This window comes from Zosterops lateralis (genome assembly GCF_965231275.1).
Source record: "Zosterops lateralis genome assembly, chromosome: 9".
NCBI lineage: Eukaryota > Metazoa > Chordata > Aves > Passeriformes > Zosteropidae > Zosterops > Zosterops lateralis.
The window spans coordinates 24,536,439-24,563,587 of NC_139769.1; the positions used below are offsets into that span (position 1 = coordinate 24,536,439).

At 42.5% G+C, this 27,149-nt stretch overlaps 1 protein-coding gene across 4 annotated transcripts; it reads left to right on the plus strand.

Annotated features, from left to right (window-relative positions):
- The first annotated feature begins 98 nt into the window (after positions 1–98).
- On the plus strand, positions 99–26,721 carry SWT1 (SWT1 RNA endoribonuclease homolog). Of its 4 annotated transcripts, none has more exons than XM_083867196.1 (19): positions 99–150; positions 1,121–1,195; positions 3,276–3,334; positions 4,022–4,763; positions 5,760–5,831; positions 5,974–6,030; positions 6,590–6,719; positions 6,845–6,946; positions 8,442–8,630; positions 8,952–9,045; positions 10,690–10,826; positions 11,501–11,649; positions 12,873–13,011; positions 13,808–13,953; positions 15,088–15,254; positions 16,199–16,327; positions 23,581–23,647; positions 24,319–24,383; positions 25,646–26,721. In XM_083867196.1, exons 2-19 carry the CDS (start codon positions 1,130–1,132, stop codon positions 25,749–25,751), a joined length of 2,616 nt encoding a protein of 871 aa, XP_083723322.1. In that variant the 5' UTR covers positions 99–150; positions 1,121–1,129; the 3' UTR covers positions 25,752–26,721. The 4 variants fall into 4 exon arrangements, with proteins under 4 accessions (XP_083723322.1, XP_083723321.1, XP_083723324.1 ...); XM_083867195.1 differs by having other exon boundaries at positions 15,088–15,296; positions 25,646–26,720; XM_083867198.1 differs by lacking the exons at positions 23,581–23,647; positions 24,319–24,383; positions 25,646–26,721 and having other exon boundaries at positions 15,140–15,254; positions 16,199–16,321.
- Positions 26,722–27,149: the final 428 nt, after the last annotated feature.

The window sequence follows — 27,149 nt, forward strand, 5'->3', positions numbered from 1 at the left end:
GGGCGCCCGCCCGCTCCGCTCCGCTCCGCCCCGCCTACAGTTCCCAGGCGCACCCGCGCGGCCCGGCGGGCACTGCGGGGAGGAGGAGCCGGGCCCGGGGCAGCCCAGCCGGGCACGGCCCCCAGAGCCGCCGGGGAGCGGCGCAGCCCGGTGAGGCGGCGTCCCGCGAGGAGGGACGAGGGGGAGGGAATTGACGGAAGGAGAGGAAGGGAAGGGAGGCTGTGCTGGCAGCGCCCCGGGCGCCTTGCGGGCCCCCCGGGTTCTCCCCTCGGAGGGGGAGGCGGGAGGCTGCCGCCGCTCAGCCCCCGCGGAGAGGCTCCTGCAGAGCCCGGTGCTGCCTCAGGGCGGAGCCGGGCCCGGGCTCCCCTGCCGGGGTTTGGGGTCTGGGAGCCCCGGGTGAAGCTTTCCGCAGCCTTGAACTTCTGCTGCTGTGAGCTGTTTGTGTGAGGGCGGCGGGGCTGCTGCGAGCTGTCACTGTCACCCCGCCGCGCTCGGGAGGGCCGGGGGTGACAGGCGCACAGCCGGGACTGCCTGAGAGAGTCACAGCTCCAGCCGGGACTGCCTGAGAGAATCACAGCTCCAGCCGGGACTGCCTGAGAGAGTCACAGCTCCAGCCGGGACTGCCTGAGAGAGTCACAGCTCCAGCCGGGACTGCCTGAGAGAGTCACAGCTCCAGCCGGCTTGGAAAGCCCAGCGAGCCCGGCCTGCACCGTGCCCCAGCCCCACCGTGCGCCCAGCCCAGAGCAGCGGGTGCCACGGCCAGGCCTTCCTGGGACACCTCCGGGGGTGGGGACTCCGACACCGCCCCGGGCGGCCCCTGCCCGTGTCCCATGGGCTTTAAACATGGTCATACGAGTCAGTGTTAGAGGATGCTAGTTCTCTTCATTCGCTGGTACAAAATAGGTGTCTCTGGGGAGGTGTAATCGCTGTCCTTTCTGCTCTGGCCTTCCTTCAGATGTGAATAATTAACCCTGTTGAGATCTGCTGTGGCTCTGTAATGAGAAAACAAGAGAAGACTGTTAAAGTATTCTTCTCTATGCAGATAAAACTCATTTTTATCTTATCTGGATCTAAAAGCTTGAAGTGAATACTAAAGATGACATGCTTTTTTTTTTTGTAGGATTTGAAGATGTCTAAAAAGAAGGTGAAGAAAGTAGCTGGAAAGGAAGTCTGTTTGGATGGCCAGGATGACAAAGTAGGAGCAGGAATATTATTACTTTTATTGTCTTAATTCAAACTCCTACATTCAAGAGAACATGAGTTGTTTAGCAGCCTTGTGGTAGAAGGATGAATCCAGTTTGAAGACAGGGTCATAAAGAACAGTAGGAAGGTTGAGTTGGGCAGATAAATGTCTTTTTCTTCAGAGGCTCTGAGTAGTGTGGGTATCAGAAAACAAGAGACTTTTTTATTTTAGTGTATCTTCCTGTTTGAGGAAAGTTTGGTTTAATACTGGTACTGAAACCAATGCTCTTTTCTTGGATTGTGTCTTGGATCACATATCCTGATTTTCTGATTAATCACAAGTTGTACTTCACATCATTTTGGTGAGCGACTCTCAAATATTTCCTTTTAACCACTGAGACATAAATTAATGACCCAAATTCTCAACATACTCCAGTACATACTTGTATCTAGTGAATCAGCTTTCACTGAATCACTTGTAAAATGCAGGTGCTACAGGAGTTGTCATCTTTCTGGTCATACTTATGTGTAGTTTCCTATTATTTTTTATTGTTTATGTCAACTTCTGACAAGTTATTCACTCTCAGAAGTGCAGTACATAGTTGATAAATCAGTAGTTTAATAAATCCACACTTAAATTTGCTAGATTTTCCCCCCACTGGATTTTGCAAGGAATGTGTATAAAGTAAGAGACCTTTTACCTGTCTTCTCAAAAAAATTTTGCAAGTGTTAATAAATGATCATGATTATGGCCTTATAAACTGAATTGTTCATGTTAGAAGCTTTTTTGTCATAGAGAAAATGCTGTTCAAAGTCAAATGTTTGTAACTGTTGTTTCTTTCCCTGAATTCTTTACTTTTATTGTTTTTTTAAAATTAACTTATCCTAAGATGCTTTATTGTTTTGGGTTTTTTTACTTCCGTAATAAAAAAGGTAAACGCTTGGCTTAAAATCTCATACTGTAAGTTATTGCCATTACCTCAGCAGTTTGAAGAACACAACTTTAACAGCAAAAAGATAAGGAAATCTCTAATAGGAACAAGTGACCTGCAGTGTGATCCCAGCATGGGTGGGAGGTGTCTTATATCCCAAACTGATAGTGCTGGGAGGAGAGGAACAGGAAGAAAATTTGCTTATGGTGATTACATGAATTGAAAACTTTTGAGAAAAGAGGAGATAGGTTGGGGAAAAAAAAAATTAAAAATGTTTTGAGAATTCATGGTTGTCAGGGAATAGGCCTTGAAGAGAGAAACGAATAACTGAGCAGCTGGAAATGGGTTTGTTATCACCAGAAGTCGTCCCAGCGGCGTCATGAGCTCCACCTACCCCAAGGGAGCTCCTTCACTGCTTTCCAGATGGTGGGGACAGCAGGGGGACCCGGGGGAGCCTCTGGAATTGTCTGTAATTCTGTTTTTTTCTGTTGCATTGCTGTTGCCTTGGAGCTCCAGAGCCAACCACAGGCTGAAGTTCTCAGAACTGCCTTTAATATAAGACTCCCCTGGTTTCTGCAAACCTTTGATTTTTGCATTAAGTGCTCTCTAGGGTGGAAGTAAACCAGCTCAGGCCTCTCTAGGTAGGAAAAATCCCTGCAGCAGTGACCTAATGGCCTCACTGAGTCAGCACGCCCCAGTTATTGAAGGAGCAAATTATTTGTGAAAGGATGAACTGTCTGGAGCTTCCTTAGCCAAAATAATCCATGTGTTACTGTTCTCTGTTGTAACCTCCTATACCCTGCTGTGGTTTTGGGAAATCTGAGTCGTGTAACCCAGAGGTGTATAAAAACTACACGTGGGACACATGGCTTTACCTGAGTGTGTTGAATTGATCATGGCAGGAATGTTACTACCTCAGATCTGTAGTTGTCACTGTCGAAGTGGACCCTGTCGATTCATTTTGTAAGCATTAAAGTGCTCCATGATTAAATCATGAAGTGCTGTTAAAACCTTTGCACCTTCATCTTTGCATGCACATCCTTGGCACCCTTTGACAGTGTGTCTCTAAGCAGCCAAACCACTCAGTTGTGACATTGTCTTATGAAGGATTTTTTTAACTGCAGTTTCCTCTGTAAGCCCCTGAATGTTTTTTTCTTTCAGAACTCTGAAGACACAAGATCTTATAAGCACACTGTGAAAGGAGAAACAGAACTTCAGAGGTATACTCTTATTCTGTCATTAAATAGAACTACTTAAAAAATACAGCAACCACAGACCATTTAATGCTGAACTGACGGCTTTTTTCAACCTGTTCACCAAATAAAATATGACATTTTAACCAGTCTTTCTTTGGATATTTTAAAACTAGTGTATCATAAATATAATTGCTGATTATTTTCTCTCCTCTTATAAGAAAGTTTCCTAGTAATTTTTCATATAATTCACAATTTCTGTCGAATATTACTGTATTCCCCTCTGTCGTTCTTTTTCCAAGTTCCCCAGTCAGTGCAGGATGAGCAGTTTGAAAGCTCTGTGTGTTTTGGCACTGTATGACCAAGCTGACCTTTTAGGTGACATACCTCCTTTATCACTGAACTGCTGTTAAAACTTACCTGTGTGATAAGAAGTAACTCAACTGTGTAGGGTGTCTCAAACCAGCAGTGAATGCAGAAAAAGCTTTTTCTCCCTTTTCTCAAAGCTAAAATGGCTGTACAGTGGAGAAAGGTTAATCCAAAAAATGCCATATCAAAATATTTTGAAGGACAACTGTTGCTTCAAATTCATATTTAAAAATATGGTGCTCATAAATGCTTAGCTCTATCTCAGTCAAATGCAGGTGCCTTTTTTTGTTGCTCTTTTTTATTAAAAATGGAAATTACATTACTTGGTTCATAATGTTTGTGTAGATCCAAACCAGAGAAAGATGGGCAAGAGAGGAAGCGCCACCGGAGTTCTCGTGCTTTTCATGATGCGGATGGACGATCCCGGGAAAAATCTCCAAAGAGGAGCAAAACCCCAGATGGTTCTTCAAGTCAAACTGAAAAGCAGAAGAAAATAGTGATCCAGTTTAAAGCCAAAGAAATCAAACATGGCAAAACCACCCGCACTCCTGATGTGGTGACTGCCAGCAAGGAAAGAAGTCGCTTTGATGGAGTAGAAGGAAAAAGGCTCTGGCACAGCTTTGAACTTCAGAGGGAGAAGGCACTGAAGAAAAAGAGAGAGAAAGCTGAACTCTGTAAACTCAAGCTAAAAGCAGAAGAAGCTATGATAGAAAAGTTTAAGTCCTCTGTTTATGAGGTGCCACATAAAAAGGCAGAGGGCTCAAAAAAGCAGAGTGAGAATGTCAGAATTCCCAAAAAGCCACCTGACAGATCTGCAGGGACTGGGCATGGTGATGGGCCTGCTGAAAAGAGGCCAAGTGCATTATCTAGCTTCTGGGAAGAAGAAGAGGAAGAAGAAGAATATAAGGACTGTGCTGTGAAAAAGAAGTACACGAGTAAACACAGATCGTCACACTCCTCATCTGAAACTCTGCCACGATGGGACTCTCGGAAGTGCAAAAAACACAGCTCTGATTCTCCTAAAGCTCACAAACACTCAGGAGCTAAAGAAAGAGACTTGGAAGCCACAGCATTGTGTTTTAAGCAGGTAATGAGAACCCTGTTCTTTGTATTAAATAGATGTTTCACAATGGTTTCTCAATGGCTGACAGGTTTATATGAGCAGACTTATCTTCTTACAGAATGCAGCCAGGTTTCAAAGCTAACTAGGTGGATTTTTCTGATCCCAGTGTAAACCTTGTTTCCATGTTCCTCAGCTAAATGTTAAACAGACCAGAAGAGTAAAGGTCTTGTATGTTGGGACTGTGTCTGCACAGATGCTTCCATGGCTCTGCTTTGCTGCTGGGGCTGTGGAGTACTTCAGTTTAGGTATAAATCAACTGGTTTTTGTTTTGAGCTGATCTGGTTATTTCATTTTTTGAATGAATAAACTGAAACCAGTGAAAACTTGCTGCCAGACAGTGCATTGCTAGCAGAGTGATGCCAGGAGAGCTTGGGGTGGATGTGGGACTAAACTGGTATGTGTGCTGCAGAGCTTCCCTTTTATCTGTTTGTTTCTAAGCTCAGGTTGAGGTGCAGAGCCAAACACAACCTGGATCTTGAGCATGGGTTTTTTTTGCTGTTGGGCTGGTGTAAATGCTCAGAATCTTTGGGGATTCCAGTTTGTGTTATGGCAGTGTGAGCATTTTGTGTGTATGCTGAGAGTTACTACATGCAAAGCTGGGGAGTCATTGAGGCTGGAAGAGACCTCTGGAGATCATCCAGTCCAGTCCCCTTGCTCAAGCAGGGTCAGCCAGAGCTGGTTGCCCAGGAGAAAGGATAGAGACTCCTCAACCTCTCTGGGCAGCCTAGTCAAGCACCTTCAATGTAAAAAAAGGTATGGGGGGGTTAATGTTCAGCTGGAATTTGCTGTGTAATCCACTGTTACTTATTTAAGAGAAAGCCATCCATTTAAGCCCTATTAAAATGATACTGTTGATGTTAATAACTGTAGTTTATATTCCCTATTCACTTGGGAATACCCAGTGTTCTCTAAAAAGCCCTGTAAAACATGTGCTGCTCTTCTGTTCCTGCTTGTTTCTAGAATGTTGAGGTCCCGTGCACATCTGACTCCTACCAGGGAGGTGAGGTCAGAAAGCCTGTGCCTATCCCAAAGGTGAGTGAGGGACTTGTTTAACACTGTAGGGCTGTATTCCGAAACTCCTGATGTGGGAATACTCCCTTGTGCCTCAGTATTCCTTGATATTCTGTGACGTTGGTAGGGTGTGTGTTTATGGTGTTCTTAATTCTCCCTACAGAGCTCTGAAGACTCTCCACCCCTTCAAGACAGTCAGAGCACAGAAGCAGACCAAGAGGTTGGTAATGCTTTCATTTAACCTTTCTGAGTTGTCTTAAGGGCACCAAGGTTGTATAACTGGACAATTCCATGACCTTTCCTAGACTCATGATCTACACTCAAATGTGGAACATTTATTTCAAAAACTAAGCAAACTTGCTGAAGTGCTGCTGATCAGGAACTTTCTGAGATAAAGTTCCATGTGCAAGAAGAGGGCCTTCATAGTTGGTAACAGGCTCCAGCTGTCTCATTTTTCATCCTCTAACTTTTTAGTTGGAAGAGAGATTTATTTTTTAAGAAGTATTAGGGAACTTGCAGTTTGTGTAGCAAAAAAATATAGCAAAGTTTTTGAACACCATGTAGAAAGGTCATAAATCTTTCTAGGCCATATTTTGGATGTCTTTAGTGGAGCATATGCAGAAATTCTCTTGGAATTACATTTCCTGTACTGACTTAAAATTTTTCAGACATCATTTTGAGGCAGTTTTAACAGATTTAATACAAAAGTAGCTTTTTGGGGAATAATTATGAAGTGATTCTTTCAGTGGATTACAGACATGCACATTTTCTCACTGTAGATGCAGATAGTGGAAGACTTGCACGTTGCTCGTGTGGAGAAGAGGATGGCCCTATCTGTAGTACAGACCTGTGGAGAACTTACAAGCATGGAGATAGATCTTCCAGAACAGGATTTAAATATTTCTGCTGGTATGTCATGATTGGATCTGTTTTGCCCTCTGGTTGCAACAAGTAATTACAGTTATTGATGGTCTGAGTAGGGAGCACACCACTGATTATTTCTGCTGTTTTCTCTTTTTTCTCTTTTCCCCTAGGGGGTTTTAGTTCTGGTCTGAATATCCTAGTGGTGATTGACACGAATATAATGATTAGTCACCTTGAGTTTGTGAGATCCCTGAAATCTGAGGATATACCAGGTATGTAGATATGTTCTGATGAGTAAGACATTGGAAGAAAAACAGATGCTGAAAGAGCTTCAGGCTACCTGAAGGAAACTAAGCACTGGGCTCATTAAAAAGGCAGCAGAGGCAGAAGGCACACTCTTGAGAGCCTAGTTCTGTGAACCCAAACAAGCTGCATCCTAGGGAAACCACAGGTGTGGAAGCAGAACCTGCTGTGCTTATAGCCCATGTACCTGCACAGAATCATGGCAGATATTTTGAATTCTTGGCAGTAAGTCAGTCTTAACCCTTTCTAAGTACATAATTTAAGCATTTAACCCCTTTCTAGTGATAACTGTTTTCTAGTCTCTTTTTAGCATTTCTTTTTCTAACAATCCAAAAGTGTTTAGCAGTCAGTCAGTGTTTTGTTTCTGTCTTGGTAAAGGTGGCAAGAACTGAGCAATTCCTCAGGAATTCACCATGCAGACCCTGGCTTTAATATCTGCCTCTGATATGCTGAGAAGCTGTTGGTTATTTAACATTTGCAGGATTAGGATCGTGCATGTCAGTTCTTGGTAGGCATATCTGGAATCTTTCAGAACGCTTAGGGTGCTTTGATGCTTTCAGCTAATAAATACAGTTATTCCAACCAACTGGAAAATACCTTTCCTTAGGGCCTGAGTGATTTTCAGGAGTGTGTCAGACTGTATTTCTTCTCCCAGGTTAGGAATGCTGTTGTCTTTGGTACACTGAGATGCCTTTTTAGAATACTGCAACTCCCAGTTTCTGTCCTGCACCAGACCGACTGTGTTGAGAAGGCTGCTCATTCCCGGCCTATTTTTTACAAAGTAGATGTTTTTTAATGCATTTTTTTTCAAAATTCTGTTCTCATAAAGTGAATGAGAAAGAAGATAGTTGAAGTATTTGTCATGGGTGGACCAACAGAACAGTCATTAAACTTCTGATTTACTCCATATTTCATATCAAAGCTTAAAAGTTCAGCCCATACTTAGCTACAAATAAAACCATGGTGCAACAGCCACATTTCATGTTCCTGGTTTAGGAGGCCTGGTTGGCAATGAACACAAGGCCTTGCTGCTTTTTTCTGCTGCTTGTTTTGGCACAAAGTCTACTGAGCTCACTCAGATGTGTGCAGCCTGGTATTCCAGCTGCTGTTTTACCTTGCTGCAACATCTTATAGCGAGTGTGTGCCAAGATAATTGCTGCAAATGTGTGTTATGGTGTTGTCAAAGTATTCTGCTGATTAAAACTGTGTCTCCCTTCTATTTGCCTAGTATTGTCACTTTGCTATGTAATCACTGTAGTGCCAGATCGAGGTTAGATTAGAAAGTGGGAAGTCTTTCTCAGCTGTTCTTCAAATGCTAGATCCTCTCGAGCAAGGAATGTGAAAACTATTGGCAAAAAGGTGTGAACTTGCATTAATATGATGCTTTAATTGAAAGTTCTCTGAAGTAGTTGGTGTTGCTCCTGCAAATACCTTTGTTTATTGGTGGTGCCTTTTTCTTTCCAGGAGTTGATAGACTTGCATTAATAATTCCCTGGGTCGTCCTACAAGAGCTGGACAATTTGAAGAAGGGGAGAATGTTGCAGCATGTTCGGGACAAAGCCATCCCTGCAGTGCAGTTCATCTACAAGTGTCTCAAGAGCCAGGATTCCAAACTCTGGGGACAGTCCATGCAGCTGGCTTCTGAAAAAATGTGTAATATATGTGCAATCCATTTGTGCTGGGTACTTCATCCTTGCACTTCACCTAGCGGCAACCTTAGAATTCTGAGTTTAATGGAGATTTCTTTACTCTGCTGTTTGCTAATTTAAATGAGCTAATTTCTTACAGCAGCCTTCAGAGTTATCCAAGGCTGTGGCATGTGAACGTCTTCACTATCTGTTGTTTTACCAGTTGTTTCTCACTTTCCCCTTACACTTGCATGCTTGTGTGGGGAGTGTTAAATGAGTGCCCTGAGCTGTTTGTGGGGCTGAGCTGTGCCCACATCCCTCAGCTGTGTCTGCCCTGCCTTTGCAGATGGGCTGAGTGACGAGAATAACGACGACCGTGTCCTGCAGTGCTGCCTGCAGTACCAGAAGCTCTTCCCACAAGCTCTTGTCGTCCTCTGCACGTGAGTTCCTGGGTGCCTTTAGCTCTCCTGCCACGCTGCTTTCAAATCAGGGCTTAAAGAAAGAGCACTTTCTGAAGTAAGCTCTTGGAAGGGCAATCACTCTCTTAAAAGCTAGAGTAGGATATAATAAACCACTACAGTTAGAGATGGAATCATCTTCATGAGCTTGAGGCCTGAAGTCAAACTCAGCTTACTCAACATACAATTTTAAAACTTGTTAAAGCATAGGTTTCTCAGATTTTATTCTGGTTTCTCATAAAAAATATTACCAAAGTCACAAAATAGAAAAAAAATATGTGAAGTAGGGATTGAGATCTAGTTAGAGACTTCATCCCTGTGCTGAGCCAGGTGAGCAGAAGCAAACAAGAGGTTAATCTTAGAGAGGGGGAAGCTGAGGATGGTTTTGCTGCTGTTCCTGTTTGTGAGGATAACAGCTGACCTCTGGGTATTGATTCTGAATTTGATACAAGCAGGTGAAGCCAGCTTGAAGGACTAATACTCCTTGGCTCTACTTGCTCTGGTCTTGGCTAGAATCAGTTCCTGCACAGTTCAGGGAGTGGGTTTGACACTCTGGGCACCATTTGTGGTGTTCAATTTGATACAGGTGGCTGCTGAAAATGCCATTTCAGTCACAGTGTTTATAGTGTAGTGATGGTGATTTTAGGTTTCACTGATCACAAAACAGGAGGTGACTTCAGAACTGCTTTTGATGCCTTGGGAAGGCTGACCTGAAACAGAGACTGGACAGAGCTAGAGAATAAAGTAGATATTTAATGAAAGGCCTTTAGGATGCACTTGGACAGGACAAGAGCCTGGCCAGGGCTACACCCAAGGTAGACTAAGAATGGTCACAAAATGGACAACCACTCACGAGGTCTCACACTTTTGAGTTTTGGTTCATTTGCATATTGGGGTTTAATTGTCCAATTACAGCTCCAGGTTGTGAAGTCCCATCCTTCTTGCTTCTCTCTTCAGTCCACCATTGTTTGTGCTTTTGGGCCTGAAACTTGTCCTTGGTCTTCAGCAGGAAAAGGATTTGTTTTGTCTCTCTGCTCTGTGAAGAGAGCTGAGTGACATTTAATATGAGGCTCAGAACTGCACCCCTAGGCAGCACAGACTCTGAAATACATGAAAGCTAAAACTTAAGGCATTACTTTTCATCCAAAAATCCCTTTATCCTCTACCAATATAAGCAGAGGGAATTTTTGAGAAAGTGCTGGGATGCAACTTTGTCCTGGATTTTTAAAGTGTTCTGCTCCAGCAGAACCTCAGAGTGGCATCTGGGATAAGGATTTGGCCAGCAGAATAGCTAAAAAGAGTCTCAACAAGGAGAATTAACTGTAGCCATCAAATAAGATAGTTCTGTCTTAGAATTATTGCCTGGTTTGCTTTCTGAGGTCATAGCAACTAATCATCACTGCTGTAGTAATTATAGCTGTTGTTTTCTTAAACCTACACCCTGAAACATTTTTTATGTTTCTCATTTTTACTTAGTTTTCTGTTTTAATTTTTTTAACTGCTTCTAATTGCTTGAGAAAGATAACTTTTTCTGTATCATGAAGTTCACAAAATAAGTTTTCCAAATACAGTTTTTTCAGTGCACTGCTTTTACTCCTTTTTTGAAAACAATTAATTCTTTTCTAGGGATGATAAAAATTTGTGTAACAAAGCCATTGTGAGTGAGGTCAAGGCATTCTGCAAAGCTGATCTGGTCACTGCTCTGCAGAATGTGAATGCAAACAGGCCCCAGAACTCTGAGGAGCTGCAGCAGCCAAAGCAGGGTGAGTCTGTGGAATGCACTGGTTTGTGAGTGTGTAAAAATCATTGGGTAGAGGAAGAGCACTTGCTACTATACCTTCAGTTTTCTTATGCTTTGAATCCTTAGGAATGTTTTTTTGTTTGGAGAAGGTTTTTTCAAAGGTTTTCTGAAAGTCTGAGACATTAATTGAACCATCTGTCTCAGAGTTCTGGGAAATTCAAATATGATGGATTTTTATTTTATAGAATAAAACACTGCAATAATTTCCTGTGTTCAGAATAATTTAAAAGGCGTCCTGAACTTTTTAGGACTGAAGGAGGTTTTCTAATTTTTCCAAAGATACAGTTACAGGTTACAGAGTTCAGAAGTGATCCTCTTGTGCTTGCTGATAAACTCTGCTGTCTGTATATGCTCTAAGTTATTTAAAGAAAAAAAGAAATGTGGAGTAAGATCACTAATGAGTAATACTCCGGGGAAATTAACCTTCCTGGTTAGTAGTCTTTTAATTAAAAATACACACAGTACAAGTGGGTATAACCAGAAATACTTGAAACTTAATTAGGTGTAGCACATCTGCTTTATAAACTAAAGTGCAGTCTGTCTTTATTTATGGGGACAAGTTCTTCATGTACCATCACCATGAACTAGATATAAACCCAGTTTCAATAAATACCTTTTGTATCATTGGTTTGACAGATACAGAGTTTGGGAAGACAAGAGGCAGTGCTGCTTTTACTGCACAATTCCCAAATGTGCTTCCAGACCTTGAAAGGAACTTAGGAGAAGCTTTGTCTTGTATTTTGGAGACTGAAATGAAACTTGCATTTGGAAACCTGTGGATGGAGGTGGTTTCTTACATCGTCTTGCTTGATATTTTGATTATTGAGAGGTTTGAATGTCCTTGGTATTTTATTGCTATTAATACCTGTGCCAAGTCATCCAGGTCCCTGATATCACTGCTCAGTGTTCACTTCTAATATTTCATTTTATAGCAAAATTATCCTGTTTGACCACTAGTGTGTAACATGTGCAGTATTTTATTAGAATTTTAATGATACGGTAACAGGAATGCTGGTTTCTCAGTGTGAAGTTTCAGAATACTTTTTATTAGTGGCATTAAAACTCTATTTCAGCTTTCCCAGTCAAGCAAATCCCTGTACTGTAAATACAGCCTGCAAGAAACCGTTCCATCATGTTCTGTAAAATATTTGTTGCAAGCATTTCTTCCCCACCAGAACAGATGTGGATAAAGCTGTTCACAGCTAAATTGGTTCCAGTGCAGATACAGAATGAGAAGAGTACTAATGAGAACCTCTAAACACACTTACAAAAGTATTGTTTGCAGAAGATAAACACCCATGTACAAGGCATTTTCAAATTGTCCATGCTTTACTTTAGATTCCATTTTATAGCTGGTGGGGAGTTGTTAGAAGTTGAAATTTGTTGCAGATAAACCTCTGTGGCTTTAAAAATCCCCCAAAATCATGGGGTGACTGTTGTTTCCCAAGATGCCCTGATTACCTGCTAGGCTTTTAATCACTTCTTTATTCACTTTGTTAATTTCTTTTACCATCTCTTCAAACACTGGTTTCACTTGATAGTAGTGAATTCGCAGGTTTTTTGCAATACACGTATTTTACTTCATGTATAAATAGTCACAGTGTTTATTTTTACTTTGTAACAGTACTGGAAAATCAAAGGGATATTTACTGTTGTTCTTTTTGTTCTTGTTCCTGTTGGCTTTTGTGCACAAGCAACTCATTAGATCAGTTTTGAGATAAATCAAAAGTATTAAGAGTTTTTGAGGAATGGGCAACCACAAATCATGACACTGTGGATTGCTTCTGAATGAGTATCACTGTTTAACCCATGGTGCTGCTGAATCAAATTTTTATTAAAAGATAAACTTGTTTAAATCTGGATATGGTCTTATTTCTGAGGAATCACTGAAATTCTCCTTCAGCAGTCACAAATCATCACATTCTTGAAATACAGAGCAGTTGTGGAATGTACAGGAATATGTCTAAATGAAAACTAGACTTTGAATTTATAACATACTTTCTTCCAGATCCTGTATCTGAAGCCACCGTGGACCTTGGCAAATTTGCTGAAATGTTATAAGAAACACTGGATGGCTGTTTTTGGTTATGTGGTGCCAAGGAATTTACTTTCAACCATTGAATGCCTTTCTAAACACCTTTATGCAGGTAACAGTCCCTGAGAACATTAATTGTAAACTTGTAAAAAGGCTCCCTGTTCTGGTTTGACTTACAGAACTGACTGTATGTATTAATGGTCACCAAAGGCTCTGAATTCTTTTTAAAAAGCAAATAATCCTTTTCTCTCCTTTGCCCCAATGTTACATGTGACCAAATGATCTGCATTTGCCAAAAAAATTATGGAGGAGCAAAGGATATTTAATGGGATGTGTGAGGACAGGGAGGTTTGTTTCAAAAAGAAGCCAGCAAAAAAACCAAAAACAAAACCAAAAAACCTTCTATTTGTTTGTTTCTATTTGCCCAAAGATATCTTTGGGCATTTGATTTTGACAGACCTGGTGAACTCTAGAGGGTGCTGGGCATGGCCCCAAGGCTGCCAGAGCTCCAGGAGTGTTTGGACAAAACTCCCAGGGATGCACAGGGTGGGATTATTGGGGTCTCAGTGCAGACTCAATGATCCTGCTGAGTCTCTTCCCACTCAGGATATCCTGTGATTTCTTGGTTCTACCTCTTTGGGATATTGCTGTTCTGCAGAATTATTTTAGATATGTCAGTTGATCCTCATGCAAGATCCCAGGATAAATTTGGAAGACTTGGTTAAGGAGTGAGCAATCTCATGCATATTTCTCTGAGGTTGTTGTACCTGATGCTTCTGAACCATTTTCCCAGGCTTTTCATGTGCTTCTGTTAATCTTGGTATTTGAGTATTAAATTTTCCTGCCAAGACTGTTAAATCCTAACTTTTATTTTTTTCCTCCCTCTTACATCAATGTCTAAACATCAGATAAACCATTTGACTCCTCAACAATGCGTGTCCTGCTCCAGGAATCCAAAAACCTGCTCCATGCATTCAGCTGCAGGTCGGACTACAACGGTGTCCTGCCCCAGGCTTATGCTGAAGTGACCAAACTCTGTGAGACCCTCAGGGAGGTAAGGGCAGCTTTGGTGTTTGTCCACCTCACCCCATCCTCCAGTTGTTCCACCCTCCAAACCCAGCTTAGATTTTTTAATTGTTCCCCTCATTTCCACTGATTACTCCAGGAAATGTTGCTGGGGTGTTTTCTAAATGAAGAGACTCTGCCTTTAACTTTTATTTTCATGTGGTAAATATCTGCTGATACATTTTTTTCCCAAATATAAATGCATTAGTATTGGAAGGGTGACTGAAAAACATAATTTTGTCTTAGTTTTCTCTTGCATTTTTATCTGATGGCCCTTGGAGATTAAACTTTCTGGTTTTCCTTCTGACATGGGTCCCATACTGCTGTTTTTAAGTGTGTTATTTCAGCTTTCACTGTCTTTGTAGCTGAAGAAGGGACTCCCTTGTATCAGGTGGTTTGTGATGGTTATGGGGATTGTCCTGACACCATTTGTGTTCTCAGAAGTTGGTCTTCACTCCCAGCTCAGCTCTGAGTTGTGGAGGAAATTCCAACTATCTTGGTTATGGTTACTGTCAGTTCCATATGTAATGGCTTAAAAACTGGAGTCATGAGCATGGATGAAATATTTGGATTTATGAGAAAGAAGATAGGTCAGAACAGCTATAAAGAGTTCTTGGTGTCTTTGGAAAAGGCTGAAGGGGAAAGAAAGCTCAGGAGTTACTTGTGCTGGGACCTCTGTGAGATGCAGTCAGCCCTGAGCCTGAGGTTCTGCTGTCAGGAGAATCAGGCTGGAACTGTCAGAAAACTTGTCAGGAAGGAAAATCCTCCCTTTCAGGGTAGTGAGGCTCTGCCACAGGGTGCCCAGGGAAGCTGTGGCTGCCCCCTGTGGTGATCCCTGGAAGTGTCCAAGGCCAGGTTGGACAGGGCTTGGAGCAACCTGGGACAGTGGAAGGTGTCTCTGCCCATGGCAGGGATGGGGCTGGATGGGCTTTAGGGTCCCTTCCAGCCCAAACCACTGAGAGAGGCTTTGGATGCAGAAGCTGTAACCAAGGTGATTCAAAGAGTTCAGCCTTGATTTCTTGAGCATTGCTTTAAAAAAAATCTGTAGAAATGTGTAGATTCTGGTTTTCTGAAGTTAGGAACCAAATACATTGATTATTTGTTTGCTGAACTGTTTTATAAGGTAAGGGCAGACAGTGAGCAGGATTTATCAGAAGACATCATGGTTCTTTCAGAAAATGCTGCGTGTGAAAAAATGGAAGCCACGGTGCCCAGTCTGCAAAGCACTGAGGAAAAAGAGCTCCATCCCAGCTTTCATGTGGCTCAGGAAAACAGGCACCAGGAAATCTGGTCAGTCCTGGAAGGTGTTTGGAACACCATGAACGTGTACAGGTACAGCTTGCTAAAGGGGCTCAGAACTAGCACATCACCTTAGACAACTTTCAAACAAGCACACTTTAGAAACTGTGCTTTTTTACCCCATAATTAATCTAAACTGACCCAAAAAACCCCAAAAGTCACACAAGCTGTCACACAAAAGTTGGGAACGTTCAAATTGCTATGTCAGTCTGCTGCTCTTTTTCTGTGCAGCAGCTGAAGTGAGTTGCCCTGGAAAATGAAGTAGAAAACCCCACAAGTGTGAGACATCCATGAAAATCTTGTATTTATCCATAAAATAGCATCTGAGATCTTAATTATCTTGTGGTTATTTTTGTTCCAACCCAGTGGAGGAACACTGGCTTATGCAAAATTTTATATCCTATTTTAAAACTTGAAAATGAATTTAAAATAGAAAACATTTTGCTGTTAAGCAAAATTCTTCATGTTTTGAAATGCAGAACCTAATGAATTTCCTTTCTCATGTAAACTCAGAATTGCAGGAAATTACCTCCTTTTCCATCTAGATGTTCTACCATTGCTTTTATTTTGGTTATTTTTGAAAAATCTGCTGGAAACTCACTGCAATGCCATATCTTTTGATAAAATCTGAATAGGTACTGTGTTTTCTTTTTGTTGTCTTAGTCTGCAGTCTTTTCCAAGGAGGGGCTCTGAGCCAGCCAGGCACAAAGGAACTCCATTTCTGGTGGTCTGTAAGGACTCAGCTAATCAGCAGTGATAACTCTATTTCTGCATTTCCATTTATTCTGAGACTGTTTTAGATAGTGTGACTTATATCTGACCTTTTTGTTTTAATAGACAAAATACAAGCACAAAACAGATGCTGGGTTTCTCTGAATTCTGAGCTTTTTTATTAACTGCTTTTCTGTCTCTTCTTTATTTCTTCGGAATTCCAGTGTGGAGCTATTCCAGAAGCTAGACCCCAGTGCAGTGACCATGGCTGCCAAGGCCACGTTTGAGGAGGCTTTTTTGGGCCTGCAGAAGCTGCTGGCAGCAGTGAAGGACATCCGTGAGGGCATTGGCAGGTGAGCATTGCAGCTGGGCACAGAATGTGTGACAGGCACTCACAGAACTCTGAAATATTTCAGCACCAAAGCACTATTTATTCTGGCCTTGAACACTTCCAGGGATCATGGGGCAGCCACAGCTTCTCTGGGCACCCTGTGCCAGGGCCTCACCACCCTCACAGGGAGTAATTCCTTCCCAATATCCCATCTAACCCTGCCCTCTGCTGTTTTATTTACAGCACAATAAATTGGAAGTTGCAGGAAGAATAAGGAATCTCCTGTTTTATCTTGGCTTAGGTGTTTTTTTTTTTTTTTTTTTTTTTTTTTTTTTTTTTTTTTTTTTTTTTTTTTTTTGTTTTTGTGTTTTTTTTTTTGTTTTTGTTTTTGTTTTATGGCAGTGAAATATAGATCCATTGAAAGAATTACAGTCTCTCTTTCAAATATAAGTAATCAAAATAATATAAAATTAGAAGCAGAAAAATATGGGTAGAAATGTGGGCTTGAGCAGCTGAGTGTTGATGGATTCAATTTATTGCTGGTGGGTTTCTTCATTCCAAGGAAATGGTTTCAATAAGCAGGTTAAAGCCAAACTTTGCCCTCCTCATTTTGATGCTAAAGTTTTTTGCAACAGATCCTGTGGTATCAGTTTATAGATGTGGTGGATGAGATTAAATGGGAATATGGAATATTCAGGATGATTATTTTTGTGTTGCAGAGGTGTTTAATTGAAAACTATTGGTTTTGTTTGTGTGGGAGAGTTCTGTAGAAATGAAGACTCCTGGACACTTTGGGAATGCCTGCTCTGCTGTGCAGGTTTGCAGTAGGTGGCATCGTGGAGCAAGAAATAGGGAGAATTTGCACCAAGCATTCACTGCATTGGCCTTGAGTGGAGGGATTTAAGGGAGTTTGAGAGTTCTGAGGAGCTTTTCCATAAAGCCAGGTTAATGTCTCATTGCAGTTTTATGAATATTACAGAGTATTAAAGCAGAAATTCAGATGTTTTCATAGAATTGGAATGGTTGGGGTTGGAAGAGACTTTAAAGCTCATCTTATTCCACCCTGTGCCATGGGCAGAGACACCTCACTTCCATTTTGCTCTAAAACTGACCTTGCAGCATATTTATTTTGCTTGATTTTTGAAAATAATGCCTCTCAGTGACTTAATCTAATGGCCTGACTGCAGGAAAGGAGGCATTGGAGAAAAAGAATAGTGAGAAAGTTGTGTCTTGAATATGTGGAGCTAACACAGCTCTTAGTGATAAAATACAACTGCTTCTGTGGTACCTTCTGGTCACTGCTGTCCAGAACAAAGAAGAGAGAAAATATCTTGTGAAAGTTTGGAAGCTTTACCAGTAAATTACACTGAAAGTTCATCTGCATCGAAAGTTTAGATTTTCAGATTGCTAAAAACAATTAGAAAAACACGATGATGCTTTTTTGAGATAAATGTTAATGATACCCTTAATCATAAAAAAAATACTGCACCAGTGGCACTGCCCCAGCTATTCAGGCTTGATGGCCAGAACATGTTAATGACAAATACAGATCTAGAAAAAGAAAAAAAAAAAAAAAAAAAAAAAAAAAAAAAAAAAAAAAAAAAAAAAAAAAATAGCTGTTTCATTGAAGATGTGACAGTAACAGCTTTTGGCACCTTGCCCTGTTCTGGTAACCTCTGTCACACCGTGCAGGGTTTTTATTTTATTTTGGCTTCTTCCTCTAACAGCATTAGCGGCAGAGTGGTGTTTGTATTGCACAATTCTGCATGCCAGCAATGACAGCCTACAGCTCTGAAATTAAGAATAATCAGCACAGTCAGCATATTCTAACTATATACCATTACTGTTGGTAATGAGCAAAGGGTATGAAACCTCTGAAATTTAAGCATCCAGTAAATTTTAAACCATTACATGATTTTAAATAATTTTGGAGTGAGAATTTGTGAGTGTTCTCACTAGTGGTTTATATTTGTATTTGGGTTGGGTATTATTTGGAACCAGTTAATTGGGGCACTTTATTTAAGGTCTCTTAAATTAACTCTTTAAAATAAAATAGGATTTAGATTAGCTGATGTTTACCCTCAGCTGAATAGAATTTGTGATTCCAAGCTTTTATATGCAGCCCTAGGGAACTGGACATTGTCTTCATGTTTCCTGCCAAGTTTCTTTTAGATAAGAAATCCTTGTTCATAGAAAAGAAAGAAAATTCAGTCTTTGGTGAATTGATACAGTTATTTCAAGTTAGATTTTTTTCTTTTCATCTGTTGGCTAAAAAAGATTTTTTTTGTTCATATGCCAACTTTAAAATCACTCACAGCTTATAGCATATACACTTAGATACAGGCCTCCTAAATATTTATACTAATATGCTGTCACCTGTAAAAATATTTGTCTCTTACTGACAGCATGAGGGGCCTGAATTCTGCTTTTCTAATATTTTATCTAAATGGAATTTCTCTCACACTCCCAATGGTTTGGGAAAATGTGGTTTAGTCAAGAGCTCCATAAACATGCGTAAATTAAAAGTGTAATTTCTTAAGATTTCAGTAGTGCCAGGAGAGTATTACTGTATTAGAACTGATCACTGAATTTAAATAATTTTAAAACGGTGCTGCAGTTTTACTACTTTTAGTACAGAATTCCACAGATGTAGATAAAACTGTGTTGTCTTTATTTTTTCAGCTGGTCAGTGGAAGAAATTGAGGTTTCTTTTCTTTGGTGTCTCATTAGAAAACTACCTTCATTCCCTGAGGCTTCTGTGGCAGTTAATAATTCCTGCCATAAAGGCTCAATAAAGTCTGTAGATGAAGAGCACTGCCTTTAATATTTCTCTGCACACAATCTCTTTCTGGCAGTGAAATGGAGATTAGCTCTCTGTTCAAAAAGTATCAGACATTCCAATCACTACTTCTTTGATCTTTATGGCATTGTGCATTTAGGTGAAACCTGAAACTGAACTTACCCACAGCTTTCTCTGGTGCCAGGCCCAAATTGCAATATTCTGTTGTGCCCATTTTAATGACAGCTGTAAGAAATAAAGCTCTAACAGAGCTGGAAGTGGGCAGTGCTCCCCACAGGGCAGGGCAGAGGTGGTGCCTTTAGAGCAGTCTGAAAAGCAGAAAGGTTTCAAACATGGGGTTGTAAAAGCCATGGGTGTAGCAGGGACTGACAGCTGAGACACTTCCACAGTGACAGAAAGCATGAGCTTAGCTGTTGCAGCAGTCCTCTTACTAGAGGGTAAAAATGAGCTGAGGCACAGACTTCTTGTTAAACACAACATAGAAAGGGTCGTGGTTTATTCCTCTTTGTGGCTTAGTCATCTTAACTCCAGCCATTCCCTGACTCTGCCTGCAGCAGCTCCTTCTGCAGGTTTCCCTTGCAGCCTCTGACTGCTGGTTATTTCCTGCTGAGCTCTGACTGCAGGGATCAGTTTGCAGACTGTGACTGCAGCTTTTACCTGGCCAGACTGTGACTGCAGGTTCCAACAACAGGCTCTGACTGCACACCCAGACTGATCTCACAGCAGTGATTCTCTCTTCTCAGGATCCTGCTTCATGAGCCCCTCCTTCAGGCTCCTTAAGGTTCCTCTTCCATGATGATCCTCCCCTTAACAGCTCGCTCTCTATTTTAATCTCACTCATCCTTATTGGATACACCTGTGACTCATCAGGGGCAAGGCTGTTTTGGGTAATTAACACAGCTGGTACTTAGCAGGGGTGAGGTCACCTGTATTCTCTTCTCCTACACTTGGCTGTGGTGAATTTCCCAGCTGGCTACTGTGGAAGCAAACCCTGGCCTGTGTTGGTGTCTGTAACCCCACTGGAGCCCCTCCTGCAGCACAATGAGGAATTGGTCATGGGATTTCCATTTCCCATCTCCTTTGCTTCCTTGATATTCAGGCAATAAGGTTAAAAGGAGCTGTTAATGTGTGAGGCTGCCTTTTCTCCCATCAGATCCCAGCCTTTTAGATGGAGCTCTTAATTGTTAACTGGTTCATGCTCTGTGCCAGCCTGGGCTGTGCCAGGGATAGCTGAGTGGGACAGGCCCCGGGGCAGAGCTTCCCCCAGGTGTGACAGAGGATTGCACACAGTCCCACCAGACCTCCCTTGTCCCTGCCCTCCTGGGGTCTTGGAGCAGCTGGAAGGCTGGCCTGCCTTCACTGCCACTTGGCTTGTGGGCTGGGCTTTCTCACTTCCAGTTGCTAAGTTAATTTCTAATCCTCTCCAAATACGCTTTACTTTCTCCCAGATCTCCTCTGTGCATAAATAAGAAACCACATTTTGAGCTATTTCCTATCCATTTCTATTTATTGTTGTATTTTACACCTTGTGTTTGGCATCAGATGAGTGACAGGAGAGGAGATAAAGAAACACTGTGAGTGGTTTGGGAAGCACTTGAGATAAAATCACCAAGTCTGACAGTCTCCTTTCTCCCTCCTGCCCCCAAGACAGCATTTAACTTCCAGTTGGTGGCAGGTATCCATAGTCATTTCTTGGGACTTTCCATGACATTCTCTTCTTCACCTCACGTGCTTAGTATTTTCAGAAAACTGCGTAGAACCACACTGGAGTTCTCAGGTTGAAGCTGAAGTACAGGATGGGGGGTGTTGAACTGTGGTTCTGCAGGTCTGTGCTGATGGAAAAGCCAAGTGATTCCATGGATTTCCACCCTCTGCTTTTGAGCCAATGTGGAGAGAGAAGCAGCAGCAGTGGTTAGTGTTGTAGTGCTCACAGTGCTGAGGTTCATGTGGCTGCTTAGGACAGTTTGATGTGAAAGCCCTTTGCTTCATGGATTACTGATTTAGTGGAAGTTCTCTAGGCATAGTTCTGTAGTTGAGGCAGACTTTTTATCACTGAGAAACTTCCATGGAAACAAGGGCAACTTGATTTAATGAAGTAAGAGAGGAAGAGTCAGTGCTCATACAGACAGGTCCAGATTTCCCAGTGTACACCTTCCCTTAAAATGTTCATTTTCCATAGCACAGGATGGTGGTTACAGGAAATGAAAGGAACACGAATTGATTAAAAGCAGTGGGGAGCAGTGGTGCTGAGAAATCATTGCTCTGCAGACAGGAACATGTCAGTTTTGTACAGAATATATTCCCAGACTGGAGCTGGTATTGCAGCCCCTGTTTAGCTGCAGGCTGATCTTGGATGCTGACCTGTTGGGAATCGGGGCCGGGGGGAAGTTACAGTGCAGGCTCTTCCTCAGCAGCTCCACAGAGCTCTGTGTGGAGTGAGGCTCTCCCCTCAAATCAACAAATCTCTTTTATTTGGTGCTGCTATAAAACTTGGAGCCAAATGTCAGACTTCTCATTCCATGGTACAAACCCAGAAACCATTGGCATCATCCAAGCAAAGGCTGTAAAATGAGGCACAGCATTTAGGTTACCTGGATGATTAATTACACAATTTGAGTTTTTTTCCCCAAAGAACTGGAGGCACAGTGGGTTTCTCCATCCACCTGAAGTCTTGCAGGGATACACTTCAGTATGTTCCCTCCATCCTTCCTCTGGAGAGCTCCCATGGCCAGGTTTTCCACTGGCAGCTCTGTCACTTATCCATGTGTGTCCTTGGCACAGCAGGAAGAACAATGATGGACAGATTTTGCCCCAACATTTTGTGATGGCCTTGAGGTGTGGTTATTCATAACACCTCAGCTTTTGTGTTTTGTCCACTTGAGCGTCCAGGGTGATGGCAGCAGTTTCTGCCTGGACTGCAGGGAATGATTCAATGAGGAATCAGCGTCTCCCAGGCACAGGTGTGATAGGCTGGAGCTGCTGGGGTGGGAATGGAGCTGTTATGTGGGAGTGGGAGCTGGTGGGGTGGGAGTGGGAGCTGCTGGATGGGAATGGGAGCTGTTAGGTGAGAATGGGGGCTGCTGGGGTGGGAGTGGGGGCTGCTGGGGGGAATGGGAACTGCTGGATGGGAATGGGAGCTGCAGGGTGGGAATGGGAGCTGCTGTGCAGTTCCAGCTGCCAGGACTCCCAGCGTTTCCATGGAGGGCTGCTGGCAGCTTCTCTCTGCCCGGTTTTTCCGCTGCCAAAGCCGGTTGTTGCTGAGGTGCCCGGGGAGGCTCTGAGGTGTTTTTAGGCAGAGCAGGCAGTTTGGTTCCCTTCCTGACTCGTAGTTGGCAGGTTTAAGGCAAGCATTTTGGGTACTGCTTTTTAGGAGGGGGGTGGGAAGAAGGCATGACTAATTTTTGGTGATAATTCCTATGAAAAATTATGAGAAAAAGCAGTGGACACTCCAGTTACAATAAATCTTGTGCTGTGTCATGGTCTTCCAGTCTGATTCAAACACAGGGTCCTTTAATTGGGATTTTAAACTTATTCTGTTACTTTTCTGTGTTTTTTTTTTCAATTCCTAATTAATTCATTTATAAATGAAGCTTACAGCTTGCAAAGAGGAGGGAGAGGAGAATTTGGGCACTTTCCCATGGGAAAGTAAATAGAGCTTTCCCCAAAAGATTTTTTCTTTTTCCAGGTCCAGTCACTATCTTAATCATGATTTAACTATGTAAGACTTAAAAATCAGAATTTTATCAGTATCTCTTAATATATATATATAAGGTGTCACTTGTGTTTTAATGTTGATTTTAAGGTACATTTTGCAGCATTTAGTAGAGTTCTGCTTTTCCTGGTGAATACAAATGAAGTTACACTGAGGTGGAACTCAATTGTATCTGCCTAAATAGATGAGGATAATTAATTTTGTTAAAAACCAGCTTGTCTGTTGGATTGGGTTCGGATCCTTGTGGAAAAGGGTGTCCATCAAGGTGCTTCATTAAAGCCACCTCCCTTCAGCTGCCTCATTGGCAGTATTGGGTGGGAATTGGTGGTTATTAGAAGTAGCAAGAATGGAAAATGAATTGCAGCATTTGGGCTGCACGTGGGAATGTGGAGGGAATGAGTTAAAGCTGGGGTGGGAATGTTGTGTGTCCTTTGCTGTGGTTCCCTGTGAGCCCATGGGCCTCGCTGGTGGGCACCAAAGGGCTTTCAATTAGTGCTGGGTTTCCTCCCTCCTCACACAGAAATGGCTCACAAAAACATGGAGGGAATTTTTAATTAGAAAAAGCCTCCAGAAAAGGCCTCACAGAAATAATAAGCTCTTTAATTCTGTTAGAGTAGTGGAAGGGAAAATTCTTCAAAGTTCATAATTTCTGTTTTGTTCGAGTAATTTTTTTTTCCCTTGCAGATTTCTAACTTTTTTTTTTAACTCTTTCATAGATTCCTTTTCTACTTGCTTTAAAGCACCCCAAACTTTTATTTTTCAGAATTTTGACCCCAACCAGCAGTTTCCAAGATATTTGGACCCTCTATAACTTCCTCAGAAGACATGAGGTATGACATTTTCTTTGGTGTTTGAGCACTTCACTGACAGATTTTATTTCAAGTAGCTCCTGAGGTCATGTCTCATCACTGTATTACCATGAAGAATTTTTTTTTTTTTTTTGCTCTTATTTATTAGTTGCTGAACATAAAGATTTTGGTTGGGTTTCAACAGATATTTGAGTTGTTTCTGATTTGCTGAGCATTCACTTGGTGTGAATGACTTGCTGTTGAGAGTAAAAAGCCTTGAAATTCATGTTTTTAGTAGAATATTTCTGTTAAATATGTTACATATTTCAGGCTTGCAGTGCTCTGCTATTCAAGGAAATATGTTTGGGGTTTGGGCCTTCACGTATATTTTTGGAATTGATACAAGTCAGAGCTTATTTCATTTGAGATACACACACATATATTTATATTTATGCATATCTAAATAAAACTATAGGGTAATTTAAGAGGGGAGGAAGAATTACTGATGGTATTTTAGATTTGTGCAGAAGTGGTTAGATAATTGAGCTGGAATTTGTAATATATTTTATTACAAGATACAGGATGACTTTGGCACTGCCTCAACTTGAGAGCCTGTTAGGGAATACATGCGCTGTATCTGCTATTCCTACTGTGTAATTGCAGCAGACATGTGATACTTGATAAATGACTATATTAATTCTTCTTTGTTTTAGATCAATAACAGTCTGAAATTCACTGCTGAGGAGCTGTATGAGTGTGTTTCACAGGAGCTCTACAGGTGAGTTACTCCATTGAGGGGTTGAGGCAGCTTTTTCACCTGTATTAACCAAGGGACCATAAGAGAGGAAACATCTGGGTCAATAAAAATCCCCCTTTGTAGGAACAGTGTAGGGAAAATAAATGGGGCATTTTTTAAATTCTCTTTTTAATTTTAATGCCTTATTAACACAGAACAGGAGAGGACAATTTAAATTGGAGATGAGGCATCGGTGCCTACATGGTGATTTTCAGTTGTTGAAGGGGAGGTGTTGAGCCGTCTTTCCTTTGCCAGTGGTTTCTGGCTCATTTCTTTATGAATTTATGTCACTGAAGGTTTGTGAATCCAGGCTCTGGAAGGTTTCTAAAATGCCATCATGGATTTTTAATAATTCTGAGCTGGCTAATAAAGGACAGGCAACTGGTTTTTGCTCTTGTGTGGATACAAATGAGCTGTGACTGGCCAGGATCAGCTGAGTGAAACGCTGGAGGGTGAATTACTCCAAAAAGCTTCCCTTTGCCTAGATTGATCCTGGGTGTCTGGATCTTCTGTGAAGTTCAATGTGCAGATTGCAAGATCAGGGGACAAAGTTATTCAGGGAAAGAGACATTCAATATTTGTATCAGTAATAAAGAACAGTTTAAAAGCTTCGCTCCTACAAGTTGGTGGCTCCAGACCTGTATTGATACAGGCAAAAAGAAAAAAGTGTAGTAGAAATTTGTGCTTAGCAGAGTGAAATAAGTACTTTGGAGACTGCCCTGGCAGCCCTCAGGCTGTGCTTGGGGAACTCAGTGATTGGAGTTTTCTTCCTTTTTTGAGGAGCAGCTTTTAAATGGTCTTTTGAGAAAGAATCTTTTGAAAACTTAAGTTAGAGCGTGTTTATACGTGATCAAGTTGAGATTACTCTTTTGAAAAGGTCTAAGTCGTAGGGGGGTGTATCCAGATCCTTATTTTGAGTGTGAGTACAGGATATATCAATGTATGAAGGATGGTGTGAACTGAACCTCCCAGAATCCCAGATCTCTCCAGAAAGTGGATGTCAGTGACCTCTCCTGACAGTTGTTCCATTTCCCCTGCCCTAGAAGGGAGCAGGAGCTCTGCCTGTGGCAGCTGAGGGCTGGCTGCTGTAAGGAGCTCATGTGAAATCCTCAGATTCAGCAGCTGGAATGCACAAGTCACTGCTGCTGCTTGAGTTTGATGGAAACGTCCTTGAAAATTTAACGATCATTTGAAAAGATTCCTGTTCTGCTGTGCCCTGCTAACCTTTCTCTCCTGTCTCCCAGGCAGCGGCTGGAAGTGGGCTGCTGCCAGCTGGCACAGCTGGAGCAGACGCTGGAGCAGTGCCAGGCGTCCGTGCACAGGGAGGCCGAGGGCCGGGGCTGGCTCTGAGCCGGGCTCAGCCGGGTGAGCTCTGCCGCCTCAGGGGGAGGACGGGGAAGTGCTGGAGGAGCCAAAAACCCGCCGGCTTCTCTTCCTCAGCGCTGCTGGTTTGGGTTGGAGTTGAGGGGAGAACACGGTTCCACATTGGACGTTAAATGTCGGGATTTCTGTTGAGAATTCTGTTCACTACTAGAATGTTCTGTCTGGAGTGAGGGTGCTGCTGGATAGCTGTGGATAACCAGGAGGAGCAGGGATGCTTTGGGGTGCAGCAGCTGTGCTTTGCTGCTCTGAGCATCCAGCGTTCCTGTGAGGAGCTGAGCTGTTAATGGTTGTATAGGAAAACCCCTCGGGTTGTTTTGCTGGTGCTTTACAAGTCACAAGTGAGAGAAAGGAATCTGTTGTGTCACCTGGGGACTGGGTGGGCAGGAAGCAGCTGAGTGCAAGGCCAGGAATGAAGGACTGGCCTACAGACACAACCTGTGTGTCCTGTGCAGTGAAGGCTCCAGAGAGGATGTGGAATGGGCAAAGGCGCAGACTGATCCTCGTTTTTCCTTAAAGACAAAACAGACCCCCCACCCTCACACAGGTGTTTGTCCCAGACCCCTTTTCAGAGGAAAAAGGCATTTCTCCTTTGTTTAAGCAGGCATTTTTTTATCTTCATACAGTGGAAACCTGCTAGCAGTGCTCTAGGGGAAACTTCTTATCCTGCTCTTGCCACATCCTCCTAGAAGGTGGGCCTGGCCCTCCCTGCTCTCCAGGTGACATTCCTCCCTGGCTGCACTGTTGGTTGTTTTCCAAAACTGCTTCAAAGTCCATGAAACTTCCCAGAAGCCATTTTCTAAGGCCTTTAACACTACCTCTTCTTGTATGTATTTGTACAGAGATGAACTGACTGGCAAAGTTCTGAAGTGTTTATTTTGATACTAACTTTTGGATGTATTTGTAAATTCTTCATTGTAAAAATGTAATTTATTGTTACAATAAAGTGTTTAATTCTGAGTGGCTCTGTGCTGGCTGTGCCCAGTCCCTGTGGATGCAGGTGCAGCACAGTCCTGCCCAGCCCCTGTGCCAGGGAGTGGGCTGGAATTCCTGTTGAAGCACAGCGGCTGTGCAGGGCTATTTCCATCAGCCTTCTCCAGCCCTGGGCGCAGGTTTGGGACATTGGCTCAAAGGTGCTGATGGGGGCACGTTGTGTCCCGACCCTGGCCCAGCTGCAGCTCATGCTGGCTGGGAAGGGCTGTTGTGGAGGACAAGTTTTTTGTTCCTCACTCTATTTCTGGTGCTCCCTGCTCAGCTGGACCAGCTTCACAGCCTGCAGGGGCCAGTGAAGCTCTTGCCCCACAGAAAGCTGGAGCAGCCAGCTCCTGCCCCACTGCACAGGACCTGGGCCTAGTGCCAGCACTGGTG